The sequence below is a fragment of the Salvelinus alpinus genome, chromosome 25 (genome assembly GCF_045679555.1).
Source record: "Salvelinus alpinus chromosome 25, SLU_Salpinus.1, whole genome shotgun sequence".
NCBI lineage: Eukaryota > Metazoa > Chordata > Actinopteri > Salmoniformes > Salmonidae > Salvelinus > Salvelinus alpinus.
The window spans coordinates 45,886,915-45,900,838 of record NC_092110.1 but is presented as its reverse complement, the minus strand read 5'-3'; the positions used below and the strand labels follow the sequence as shown (position 1 = coordinate 45,900,838).

At 42.4% G+C, this 13,924-nt stretch overlaps 1 protein-coding gene across 5 annotated transcripts in view; it reads right to left on the bottom strand.

The window, feature by feature from the left end:
- Nucleotides 1-2,682: 2,682 nt before the first annotated feature.
- Nucleotides 2,683-13,924, bottom strand: part of LOC139554034 (attractin-like) — a 233,635-nt gene continuing 222,393 nt past the window's right edge. For all 5 annotated transcript variants that reach the window (XM_071366930.1, XM_071366934.1, XM_071366931.1 and 2 more), the window contains exon 29: nt 2,683-10,251. In XM_071366930.1, the coding sequence (XP_071223031.1) occupies nt 10,127-10,251 (125 nt within the window). In that variant the 3' untranslated portion in view covers nt 2,683-10,126. The remainder of the gene's footprint in view (nt 10,252-13,924) is intronic.

The following is a 13,924-nucleotide window of genomic DNA, read 5'->3' as shown; positions in this document are numbered from 1 at the left end:
TAGAGCATGGGTGGAGTAGGCATTGTGGTGCTGTAAAACCTTGGTAGAGCATGGGTGGAGTAGGCATTGTGGTGCTGTAAAACCTTGGTAGAGCATGGGTGGAGTAGGCATTGTGGTGCTGTAAAACCTTGGTAGAGCATGGGTGGAGGAGGCATTGTGGTGCTGTAAAACCTTGGTAGAGCATGGGTGGAGTAGGCATTGTGGTGCTGTAAAACCTTGGTGGAGTAGGCATTGTGGTGCTGGAAAACCTTGGTGGAGTAGGCATTGTGGTGCTGTAAAACCTTGGTAGAGCATGGGTGGAGTAGGCATTGTGGTGCTGTAAAACCTTGGTAGAGCATGGGTGGGGTAGGCATTGTGGTGCTGTAAAACCTTGGTGGAGTAGGCATTGTGGTGCTGGAAAACCTTGGTGGAGTAGGCATTGTGGTGCTGTAAAACCTTGGTAGAGCATGGGTGGAGTAGGCATTGTGGTGCTGTAAAACCTTGGTAGAGCATGGGTGTAGTAGGCATTGTGGTGCTGGAAAACCTTGGTAGAGCATGGGTGGAGTAGGCATTGTGGTGCTGTAAAACCTTGGTAGAGCATGGGTGGAGTAGGCATTGTGGTGCTGTAAAACTTTGGTAGAGCATGGGTGGGGTAGGCATTGTGGTGCTGTAAAACCTTGGTAGAGCATGGGTGGATTAGGCATTGTGGTGCTGTAAAACCTTGGTAGAGCATGGATGGAGTAGGCATTGTGGTGGTGTAAAACCTTGGTAGAGCATGGGTGGAGTAGGCATTGTGGTGCTGTAAAACCTTGGTAGAGCATGGGTGGAGTAGGCATTGTGGTGCTGTAAAACCTTGGTAGAGCATGGGTGGAGTAGGCATTGTGGTGGTGTAAAACCTTGGTAGAGCATGGGTGGGGTAGGCATTGTGGTGCTGTAAAACCTTGGTAGAGCATGGGTGGAGTAGGCATTGTGGTGCTGTAAAACCTTGGTAGAGCATGGGTGGAGTAGGCATTGTGGTGCTGTAAAACCTTGGTAGAGCATGGGTGGGGTAGGCATGGTGGTGCTGTAAAACCTTGGTAGAGCATGGGTGGAGTAGGCATTGTGGTGGTGTAAAACCTTGGTAGAGCATGGGTGTAGTAGGCATTGTGGTGGTGTAAAACCTTGGTAGAGCATGGGTGGAGTAGGCATTGTGGTGGTGTAAAACCTTGGTAGAGCATGGGTGGAGTAGGCATTGTGGTGGTGTAAAACCTTGGTAGAGCATGGGTGGAGTAGGCATTGTGGTGCTGTAAAACCTTGGTAGAGCATGGGTGGAGTAGGCATTGTGGTGCTGTAAAACCTTGGTAGAGCATGGGTGGAGTAGGCATTGTGGTGCTGTAAAACCTTGGTAGAGCATGGGTGGAGTAGGCATTGTGGTGCTGTAAAACCTTGGTAGAGCATGGGTGGAGTAGGCATTGTGGTGCTGTAAAACCTTGGTAGAGCATGGGTGGAGTAGGCATTGTGGTGGTGTAAAACCTTGGTAGAGCATGGGTGGAGTAGGCATTGTGGTGGTGTAAAACCTTGGTAGAGCATGGGTGGAGTAGGCATTGTGGTGCTGTAAAACCTTGGTAGAGCATGGGTGGAGTAGGCATTGTGGTGCTGTAAAACCTTGGTAGAGCATGGGTGGAGTAGGCATTGTGGTGCTGTAAAACCTTGGTAGAGCATGGGTGGAGTAGGCATTGTGGTGCTGTAAAACCTTGGTAGAGCATGGGTGGAGTAGGCATTGTGGTGCTGTAAAACCTTGGTAGAGCATGGGTGGAGTAGGCATTATGGTGCTGTAAAACCTTGGTGGAGCATGGGTGGAGTAGGCATTGTGGTGCTGTAAAACCTTGGTAGAGCATGGGTGGAGTAGGCATTGTGGTGCTGTAAAACCTTGGTAGAGCATGGGTGGAGTAGGCATTGTGGTGCTGTAAAACCTTGGTAGAGCATGGGTGTAGTAGGCATTGTGGTGCTGTAAAACCTTGGTAGAGCATGGGTGGAGTAGGCATTGTGGTGCTGTAAAACCTTGGTAGAGCATGGGTGGAGTAGGCATTGTGGTGCTGTAAAACCTTGGTAGAGCATGGGTGTAGTAGGCATTGTGGTGCTGGAAAACCTTGGTAGAGCATGGGTGGAGTAGGCATTGTGGTGCTGTAAAACCTTGGTAGAGCATGGGTGGAGTAGGCATTGTGGTGCTGTAAAACCTTGGTAGAGCATGGGTGGAGTAGGCATTGTGGTGCTGTAAAACCTTGGTAGAGCATGGGTGGAGTAGGCATTGTGGTGCTGTAAAACCTTGGTAGAGCATGGGTGTAGTAGGCATTGTGGTGGTGGAAAACCTTGGTAGAGCATGGGTGGAGTAGGCATTGTGGTGCTGTAAAACCTTGGTAGAGCATGGGTGGAGTAGGCATTGTGGTGCTGTAAAACCTTGGTAGAGCATGGGTGGGGTAGGCATGGTGGTGCTGTAAAACCTTGGTAGAGCATGGGTGGAGTAGGCATTGTGGTGGTGTAAAACCTTGGTAGAGCATGGGTGGGGTAGGCATTGTGGTGGTGTAAAACCTTGGTAGAGCATGGGTGGAGGAGGCATTGTGGTGCTCGTGTGAATTTCCTTTTTTCCGTCTTCAGACCAATGCCTGTTCTCACTGAAAAACACAGCTTTAGTTTCTAACACAGCAGTAAAATACAGACAACAGGTGGATTTTACCATTTAATTACAAAACATTTATGTCATTATTTTATTTACATTTGTAATTACAAGATCATCACTTAGCTAGTAATCCTCAGTTTCAACATAGTTTAATCACTGTGCTAGTATAGCTTTTTGTTCTGCCGAACATCATTTGCCGCCTTACATAGAAAATATTACATTACTGTACTTTAAAAGCCTCAGGAGATTGATTTTCAAAACCAATCAACAAATATATCATTCACAATACTTTGTCATTATTTAAAAAACAAACAGCATTGCTGCTAAATTATACATATTAACAAACTATTTCCTCAAGTATCTACAATGCCAATTTACAAAGAGAAAGAGAGATAAGAGAGAGAGATAAGAAAGGGATAGATAAAACAGAAAAGTCTGAGGAATTTGAGGCTTTGTTGGATACCAGGGTATGTATGTTCCTAGGGGGTTGTTGTGTATCTCTGTTAACTGAGACCAGTTCCTAGGGGGTTGTTGTGTATCTGTTATCTGAGACCAGTTCCTAGGGGGTTGTTGTGTATCTGTTAACTGAGACCAGTTCCTAGGGGGTTGTTGTGTATCTGTTAACTGAGACCAGTTCCTAGGGGGTTGTTGTGTATCTGTTATCTGAGACCAGTTCCTAGGGGGTTGTTGTGTATCTGTTATCTGAGACCAGTTCCTAGGGGGTTGTTGTGTATCTGTTAACTGAGACCAGTTCCTAGGGGGTTGTTGTGTATCTGTTAACTGAGACCAGTTCCTAGGGGGTTGTTGTTCCTAGGGGGTTGTTGTGTATCTGTTAACTGAGACCAGTTCCTAGGGGGTTGTTGTGTATCTGTTAACTGAGACCAGTTCCTAGGGGGTTGTTGTTCCTAGGGGGTTGTTGTGTATCTGTTAACTGAGACCAGTTCCTAGGGGGTTGTTGTGTATCTCTGTTATCTGAGACCAGTTCCTAGGGGGTTGTTGTTCCTAGGGGGTTGTTGTGTATCTGTTAACTGAGACCAGTTCCTAGGGGGTTGTTGTTCCTAGGGGGTTGTTGTGTATCTGTTAACTGAGACCAGTTCCTAGGGGGTTGTTGTGTATCTGTTAACTGAGACCAGTTCCTAGGGGGTTGTTGTGTATCTGTTAACTGAGACCAGTTCCTAGGGGGTTGTTGTTCCTAGGGGGTTGTTGTGTATCTGTTAACTGAGACCAGTTCCTAGGGGGTTGTTGTTCCTAGGGGGTTGTTGTGTATCTGTTAACTGAGACCAGTTCCTAGGGGGTTGTTGTTCCTAGGGGGTTGTTGTGTATCTGTTATCTGAGACCAGTTCCTAGGGGGTTGTTGTGTATCTGTTATCTGAGACCAGTTCCTAGGGGGTTGTTGTGTATCTGTTAACTGAGACCAGTTCCTAGGGGGTTGTTGTGTATCTCTGTTATCTGAGACCAGTTCCTAGGGGGTTGTTGTTCCTAGGGGGTTGTTGTGTATCTCTGTTATCTGAGACCAGTTCCTAGGGGGTTGTTGTGTATCTCTGTTATCTGAGACCAGTTCCTAGGGGGTTGTTGTGTATCTCTGTTATCTGAGACCAGTTCCTAGGGGGTTGTTGTGTATCTCTGTTATCTGAGACCAGTTCCTAGGGGGTTGTTGTGTATCTCTGTTAACTGAGACCAGTTCCTAGGGGGTTGTTGTGTATCTCTGTTATCTGAGACCAGTTCCTAGGGGGTTGTGTGATGGCATGAGCTGACAAAATAGGAGGGGCAAGCAGGGGTTTGGTCACCTGTTGGACAGGTAGAGGACAGGGTACAGGTGCCACCCCAGGTAGAGGACATGGTACAGGGTACAGGTGCCACCCCAGGGAGAGGACAGGGTACAGGGGACTGGTGCCACCCCAGGTAGAGGACAGGGTACAGGTGCCAACCCAGGGAGAGGACAAGGTACAGGTGCCAACCCAGGGAGAGGACAAGGTACAGGTGCCAACCCAGGGAGAGGACAAGGTACAGGTGCCAACCCAGGGAGAGGACAAGGTACAGGTGCCAACCCAGGGAGAGGACAGGGTACAGGTGCCAACCCAGGGAGAGGACGGGGTACAGGTGCCAACCCAGGGAGAGGACAAGGTACAGGTGCCAACCCAGGGAGATGACAAGGTACAGGTGCCAACCCAGGGAGAGGACAAGGTACAGGTGCCAACCCAGGGAGAGGACAAGGTACAGGTGCCAACCCAGGGAGAGGACAAGGTACAGGTGCCAACCCAGGGAGAGGACAAGGTACAGGTGCCAACCCAGGGAGAGGACAAGGTACAGGGGACTGGTTGAACATACTGGACCCCCTGCCTGCATCTCTATCTGTAGAGGGATTTACTGTATGAGGTCACAGAGAAACTCATCCCATAATAGAAGTCTACAGGTCACAGAGAAACTCATCCCATAATACAGGTCACAGAGACAGTCATCCCATAATAGAGGACTACAGGTCACAGGGACACTCATCCCATAATAGAGGTTTACATGTCACAGAGACACTCATCCCATAATAGAAGTCTACAGGTCACAGAGAAACTCATCCCATAATAGAGGTCTACAGGTCACAGAGACAGTCATCCCATAATAGAGGTCTACAGGTCACAGAGACAGTCATCCCATAATAGAGGACTACAGGTCACAGAGACAGTCATCCCATAATAGAGGTCACAGACACTCATCCCATAATAGAGGACTACAGATCACAGAGACAGTCATCCCATAATAGAGGTCACAGACACTCATCCCATAATAGAGGTCACAGAGACACTCATCCCATAATAGAGGACTACAGGTCACAGAGACAGTCATCCCACAATAGAGGTCACAGAGACACTCATCCCATAATAGAGGACTACAGATCACAGAGACAGTCATCCCATAATAGAGGTCACAGAGACACTCATCCCATAATAGAGGACTACAGATCACAGATACAGTCATCCCATAATAGAGGTCACAGACACTCATCCCATAATAGAGGTCACAGAGACACTCATCCCATAATAGAGGATTACAGGTCACAGAGACAGTCATCCCACAATAGAGGTCACAGAGACACTCATCCCATAATAGAGGTCACAGAGACAGTCACCCCATAATAGAGGACTACATGTCACAGAGACTCTCACCCCATAATAGAGGTCACAGAGACACTCATCCCATAATAGAGGTCACAGAGACACTCATCCCATAATAGAGGTCTACAGGTCACAGAGACAGTCATCCCATAATAGAGGACTACAGGTCACAGAGACACTCATCCCATAATAGAGGACTACAGGTCACAGAGACACTCATCCCGTAATAGAGGACTACAGGTCACAGAGACACTCATCCCGTAATACAGGTTACAGACACACTCATCCCATAATAGAGGTTGCCTTTGACAACAGTCTCTCTTGCCATAGGCCTACATTCATTTACAGAGAACAATCTTTTCCCCTTTGTGTGAGTATTACTAAATGTAATGAAATGTAAATGTCCCCCAGCTTGTCTGTCCCAGCGAGGTATAGAGGGAGAGCTGCTGCTGCTGTGAAGACGGGAGGAGAAGAGAGGAAGTTTACACTGCCTTCACCATCCACGGGTCAAATCCCTCCCCATCCACGGGTCAAATCCCTCCCCATCCACAGGTCAAATCCCTCCCCATCCACGGGTCAAATCCCTCCCCAAGCCCTACCTATGTAATGCCGCATAGAAGTTCCTTCTGAAGCCAGCTGGGTTGGAGGTTGTTAGATACTAGGTTGAAGATGCCCAGGTTAGGACAAGATCCCATAATCCTTGGCATAAATGCGGAAGAATTCTAAACAATGAGACGAGCAATGCGAGCGAAAATGACGGGGAATGTATCATCACAGGAGAGGAGGCTACAGGCTCTCAGAGGAGAGGAGGCTGGAGGCTACAGGCTCTCACAGGAGAGGATGCTGGTGGCTACAGGCTCTCAGAGGAGAGGAGGCTACAGGCTCTCAGAGGAGGCTATTTTTTAAACCTTTATTTAACAAGGCAAGTCAGTTATGAACAAATTCTTATTTTCAATGACGGTCTAGGAACGGCGGGTTAACTGCCTTGTTCAGGGGCAGAACGACAGATTTTTACCTTGTCAGCTCGGGGATTCGATCTAGCAACCTTTCGCTTACTAGCCCAACGCTCTAACCAATAGGCTACTTGCCTCCTCTAACCACTAGGCTACCTGCCACTATGCTAACTATTTAAAGGCATAAACACAACCACATGTAACATGGATTTACTCATCAAAAGTCCCAATGCAAAGTTATCCCTCCCTTTTCTATTACAGGAGTTACTACAGAACACCCATCAGAATTCTCAACCATGCCCAAGTCATGTCAGAAAATGTTTTTCCGTGTGTGATGTAATATAGAGGACCCATCAAGCCAGCCTATTGCCTATAACGTAAACTCCAACATAATATAACTTCAAATGTATACAATTAAACCAAATCGTCATTGAATTTTCAACTTACAAGCAAATACTATGAATTTATTGTTACAAATCAACTTGCAAAGTTGCTAGCTAACTATCCCGACCAGATCACCAACCATTTCGAATCCCACCGTACCTTCTCCGCTATGCAATCTGGTTTCCGAGCTGGTCATGGGTGCACCTCAGCCAAGCTCAAGGTCCTAAACGATATCCTAACCGCCATCGATAAGAAACAATACTGTGCAGCCGTCTTCATCGACCTGGCCAAGGCTTTCGACTCTGTCAATCACCACATTCTTATCGGCAGACTCAACAGCCTTGGTTTCTCAAAAGACTGCCTCGCCTGGTTCCCCAACTACTTCTCAGACAGAGTTCAGTGTGTCAAATCGGAGGGCCTGTTGTCCGGGTCTCTGGCAGTCTCTATGGGGGTGCCACAGGGTTCAATTCTCGGGCCGAATCTTTTCTCTGTATACATCAATGATGTCGCTCTTGCTGCGGGTGATTCCTTGATCCACCTCTACGCAGACGACACCATTCTGTATACTTCTGGCCCTTCTTTGGACACTGTGTTAACTAACCTCCAGACGAGCTTCAATGCCATACAACTCTCCTTCCGTGGCCTCCAACTGCTCTTAAATACAAGTAAAACTAAATGCATGCTCTTCAACCGATCGCTGCCTGCACCTGCCCGCCCGTCCAGCATCACTACTCTGGACGGTTCTGACTTAGAATATGTGGACAACTACAAATACCTAGGTGTCTGGTTAGACTGTAAACTCTCCTTCCACACTCACATTAAGCATCTCCAATCCAAAATTAAATCTAGAATCGGCTTCCTATTTCGCAACAAAGCATCCTTCACTCATGCTGCCAAACATACCCTCGTAAAACTGACTATCCTACCGATCCTTGACACTCTACTCAGCAAATTGGATGCAGTCTATCACAGTGTAATCCGTTTTGTCACAAACGCCCCATATACTACCCACCCCTGCGACCTGTACGCTCTCGTTGGTTGGCCCTCGCTTCATACTCGTCGCCAAACCCACTGGCTACAGGTCATCTACAAGTCTCTTCTAGGTAAAGCCCCGCCTTATCTCAGCTCACTGGTCACCATAGCAGCACCCACTCGTAGCACTCGCTCCAGCAGGTATATCTCACTGGTCACCCCAAAGCCAATTCCTCCTTTGGTCGTCTTTCCTTCCAGTTCTCTGCTGCCAATGACTTGAACGAACTGCAAAAATCACTGAAACTGGAGACTCATATCTCCCTCACTAGCTTTAAGCACCAGCTGTCAGAGCAGCTCAACAGATCATTGCACCTGTACATAGCCCATCTGTAAATAGCCCATCCAACTCCCTCATCCCCATATTATATATTTTTTTGCTCCTTTGCACCCCAGTATCTCTACTTGCACATGCATCTTCTGCACATCTACCATGCCAGTGTTTAATTGCTAAATTGTAATTATATCGCCACTACGGCCTATTTATTACCTTACCTCCCTCATCCTACCTCATTTGCACACACTGACTTTTCTATAGTGTTATTGGCTGTATGTTTGTTTACTCCATGTGTAACTCTGTGTTGTTGTTTTTGTCACACTGCTTTGCTTTATCTTGGCCAGGTTGCAGTTGTAAATGAGAACTTGTTCTCAACTAGCCTACCTGGTTAAATAAAGGTGAAATAGCTATATGCTAACGTTAGCCCTACCAGTCCGCTAACGTTAGCCCTATTAGTCCGCTAACGTTAGCCCTATTAGTCCGCTAACGTTAGCCCTATTAGTCCGCTAACGTTAGCCCTACCAGTCCGCTAACGTTAGCCCTACTAGTCCGCTAATGTTAGCCCTACTAGACTGCTAACGTTAGCCCTACTAGTCCGCTAACGTTAGCCCTACTAGTCCGCTAACGTTAGCTCTACAAGTCTGCTAACGTTACATTAGCCCTGAATGAGTCAGCCAGTTACTATCAACACCTAGCTTACAGCTACATTACAGTAAACAACAGGCTGTAATACAGAGAGCTGGGGACTAACTAACAGTCTCTAGCTGGAGACTCTAGCAGACTAACTAGCCTGACCTCCAACAGGCTGTAATACAGAGAGCTGGGGACTAACTGGTATAACTGGTGAGGTGTAGAAACAAACTAGATGTGATAGCTATCTGGTAGTAGAAATCATACCAAGTAGGATGGCTGGTAGTTGATCAGTCTCTAGCAGACAGACAGCATACCAAGTAGGATGACTGGTAGTTGATCAGTCTCTAGCAGACAGACAGCATACCAAGTAGGATGACTGGTAGTTGATCAGTCTCTAGCAGACAGACAGCATACCAAGTAGGATGACTGGTAGGTGAGCAGACAGTCTCTAGCAGACACAGCATACCAACTAGGATGACTGGTAGTTGATCAGACAGTCTCTAGCAGACAGACAGCATACCAAGTAGGATGGCTGATAGGTGAGCAGACAGTCTCTAGCAGACAGACAGCATACCAAGTAGGATGACTGGTAGGTGAGCAGACAGTCTCTAGCAGACAGACAGCATACCAAGTAGGATGGCTGGTAGGTGAGCAGACAGTCTAGTAGACAGACAGACTACCAAGTAGAATGACTGGTAGTTGATCAGACAGTCTCTAGCAGACAGACAGCATACCAGGTAGAATGACTGGTAGGTGATCAGACAGTCTAGTAGACAGCGATCAAGCTTCTCCTTTACTCTGACCAGGTGGTAGAGGACTAATACATGTCTTTCTTTCTCTCCCCTAAGTTCCACATGTCTGTCAGCCAGGTGTGGTTCCCCAGGTGCAGCAGGTGTCTGTTGGGAAGCTGCAGGGTGTGACTGTCCATCAGACATCCCTTTCCTGCTCCCCTCCTCTCAGCAGGTAGGCAGCTCCCCCCAGGAAACCCCCTACCTCTCTCTCTCTCTCTCCATCCCTCCCTCCCTCCCTCCAGTCCGGGGGTGTAGTCTCTGGGGCAGGGGGAGGGGTTAGGGTGGAGCAGGGCGGGGTCCAGGGGCAGGGGGTGTGGTCAGATACAGGTGGAGGGCTGTACAGAGGGGTGTTGCTTCCTGTTCCTCAGACCACCTGGCTTCTCCTTGTAACCAAGACACATCTGCTGAGACACGTCCACGAGGGCCGAGGCCACCGTTAGCCCTACACAGAGAGAGGAAGTGATGTATTAGTAACAGGAAGTGATGTATTAGTTTGTCACTAAACAATATGGGCCTTAGGATACAGTGTTGAATTCAGGGGATGGTTAGGATTTAAACAAATAGAATATGATGTAATAGAACTAATACAACTATTCATCAAACCACTCTGGGCTTTGAAAGACTAATTATATAGGTTCATGTCTGATTAGTGCGTATTATATAGATTCATGTCTGGTTAGTGTGTATTATATAGATGAATCTGATTAGTGTGTATTATATAGATGTATCTGATTAGTGTGTATTATATAGATGAATCTGGTTAGTGTGTATTATATAGATGAATCTGATTAGTGTGTATTATATAGATGAATCTGATTAGTGTGTATTATATAGATGAATCTGATTAGTGTGTATTATATAGATGAATCTGATTAGTGTGTATTATATAGATGAATCTGATTAGTGTGTAATATTTAGATGAATCTGATTAGTGTGTATTATATAGATGAATCTGATTAGTGTGTATTATATAGATGAATCTGGTTAGTGTGTATTATATAGATGAATCTGATTAGTGTGTATTATATAGATGAATCTGGTTAGTGTGTATTATATAGATGAATCTGATTAGTGTGTATTATATAGATGAATCTGGTTAGTGTGTATTATATAGATGAATCTGGTTAGTGTGTATTATATAGATGAATCTGGTTAGTGTGTATTATATAGATGAATCTGGTTAGTGTGTATTATATAGATGAATCTGGTTAGTGTGTATTATATAGATGAATCTGATTAGTGTGTATTATATAGGTTCGTGTCTGGTTAGTGTGTATTATATAGATGAATCTGATTAGTGTGTATTATATAGATGAATCTGGTTAGTGTGTATTATATAGATGAATCTGATTAGTGTGTATTATATAGATGAATCTGGTTAGTGTGTATTATATAGATGAATCTGGTTAGTGTGTATTATATAGATGAATCTGGTTAGTGTGTATTATATAGATGAATCTGGTTAGTGTGTATTATATAGATGAATCTGATTAGTGTGTATTATATAGATTAATCTGGTTAGTGTGTATTATATAGATGAATCTGGTTAGTGTTTATTATATAGATGAATCTGATTAGTGTGTATTATATAGATGAATCTGGTTAGTGTGTATTATATAGATGAATCTGATTAGTGTGTATTATATAGATGAATCTGATTAGTGTGTATTATATAGATGAATCTGATTAGTGTGTATTATATAGATGAATCTGATTAGTGTGTATTATATAGATGAATCTGGTTAGTGTGTATTATATAGATGAATCTGGTTAGTGTGTATTATATAGATGAATCTGATTAGTGTGTATTATATAGATGAATCTGATTAGTGTGTATTATATAGATGAATCTGATTAGTGTGTATTATATAGATGAATCTGGTTAGTGTGTATTATATAGATTCATGTCTGATTAGTGTGTATTATATAGATTCATGTCTGATTAGTGTGTATTATATAGATGAATCTGATTAGTGTGTATTATATAGATGAATCTGATTAGTGTGTATTATATTATATAGATGAATCTGATTAGTGTGTATTATATAGATGAATCTGATTAGTGTGTATTATATAGATGAATCTGATTAGTGTGTATTATATAGATGAATCTGGTTAGTGTGTATTATATATATGAATCTGGTTAGTGTGTATTATATAGATGAATCTGGTTAGTGTGTATTATATAGATGAATCTGGTTAGTGTGTATTATATAGATGAATCTGATTAGTGTGTATTATATAGATGAATCTGATTAGTGTGTATTATATAGATGAATCTGATTAGTGTGTATTATATAGATGAATCTGATTAGTGTGTATTATATAGATGAATCTGATTAGTGTGTATTATATAGATGAATCTGATTAGTGTGTATTATATAGATGAATCTGGTTAGTGTGTATTATATAGATGAATCTGATTAGTGTGTATTATATAGATGAATCTGATTAGTGTGTATTATATAGATGAATCTGGTTAGTGTGTATTATATAGATGAATCTGATTAGTGTGTATTATATAGATGAATCTGATTAGTGTGTATTATATAGATGAATCTGATTAGTGTGTATTATATAGATGAATCTGGTTAGTGTGTATTATATAGATGAATCTGGTTAGTGTGTATTATATAGATGAATCTGATTAGTGTGTATTATATAGATGAATCTGATTAGTGTGTATTATATAGATGAATCTGGTTAGTGTGTATTATATAGATGAATCTGATTAGTGTGTATTATATAGATTCATGTCTGATTAGTGTGTATTATATAGATGAATCTGGTTAGTGTGTATTATATAGATGAATCTGGTTAGTGTGTATTATATAGATGAATCTGATTAGTGTGTATTATATAGATGAATCTGATTAGTGTGTATTATATAGATGAATCTGATTAGTGTGTATTATATAGATGAATCTGATTAGTGTGTATTATATAGATAAATCTGATTAGTGTGTATTATATAGATGAATCTGGTTAGTGTGTATTATATAGATGAATCTGATTAGTGTGTATTATATAGATGAATCTGGTTAGTGTGTATTATATAGATGAATCTGATTAGTGTGTATTATATAGATGAATCTGGTTAGTGTGTATTATATAGATGAATCTGATTAGTGTGTATTATATAGATTCATGTCTGATTAGTGTGTATTATATAGATGAATCTGGTTAGTGTGTATTATATAGATGAATCTGGTTAGTGTGTATTATATAGATGAATCTGATTAGTGTGTATTATATAGATGAATCTGATTAGTGTGTATTATATAGATGAATCTGATTAGTGTGTATTATATAGATGAATCTGATTAGTGTGTATTATATAGATAAATCTGATTAGTGTGTATTATATAGATGAATCTGATTAGTGTGTATTATATAGATGAATCTGATTAGTGTGTATTATATAGATGAATCTGATTAGTGTGTATTATATAGATGAATCTGGTTAGTGTGTATTATATAGATGAATCTGATTAGTGTGTATTATATAGATGAATCTGGTTAGTGTGTATTATATAGATGAATCTGGTTAGTGTGTATTATATAGATGAATCTGGTTAGTGTGTATTATATAGATGAATCTGGTTAGTGTGTATTATATAGATGAATCTGGTTAGTGTGTATTATATAGATGAATCTGGTTAGTGTGTATTATATAGATGAATCTGATTAGTGTGTATTATATAGATGAATCTGATTAGTGTGTATTATATAGATGAATCTGGTTAGTGTGTATTATATAGATGAATCTGGTTAGTGTGTATTATATAGATGAATCTGATTAGTGTGTATTATATAGATGAATCTGATTAGTGTGTATTATATAGATGAATCTGATTAGTGTGTATTATATAGATGAATCTGGTTAGTGTGTATTATATAGATGAATCTGGTTAGTGTGTATTATATAGATGAATCTGATTAGTGTGTATTATATAGATGAATCTGATTAGTGTGTATTATATAGATGAATCTGATTAGTGTGTATTATATAGATGAATCTGGTTAGTGTGTATTATATAGATTCATGTCTGATTAGTGTGTATTATATAGATTCATGTCTGATTAGTGTGTATTATATAGATTCATGTCTGATT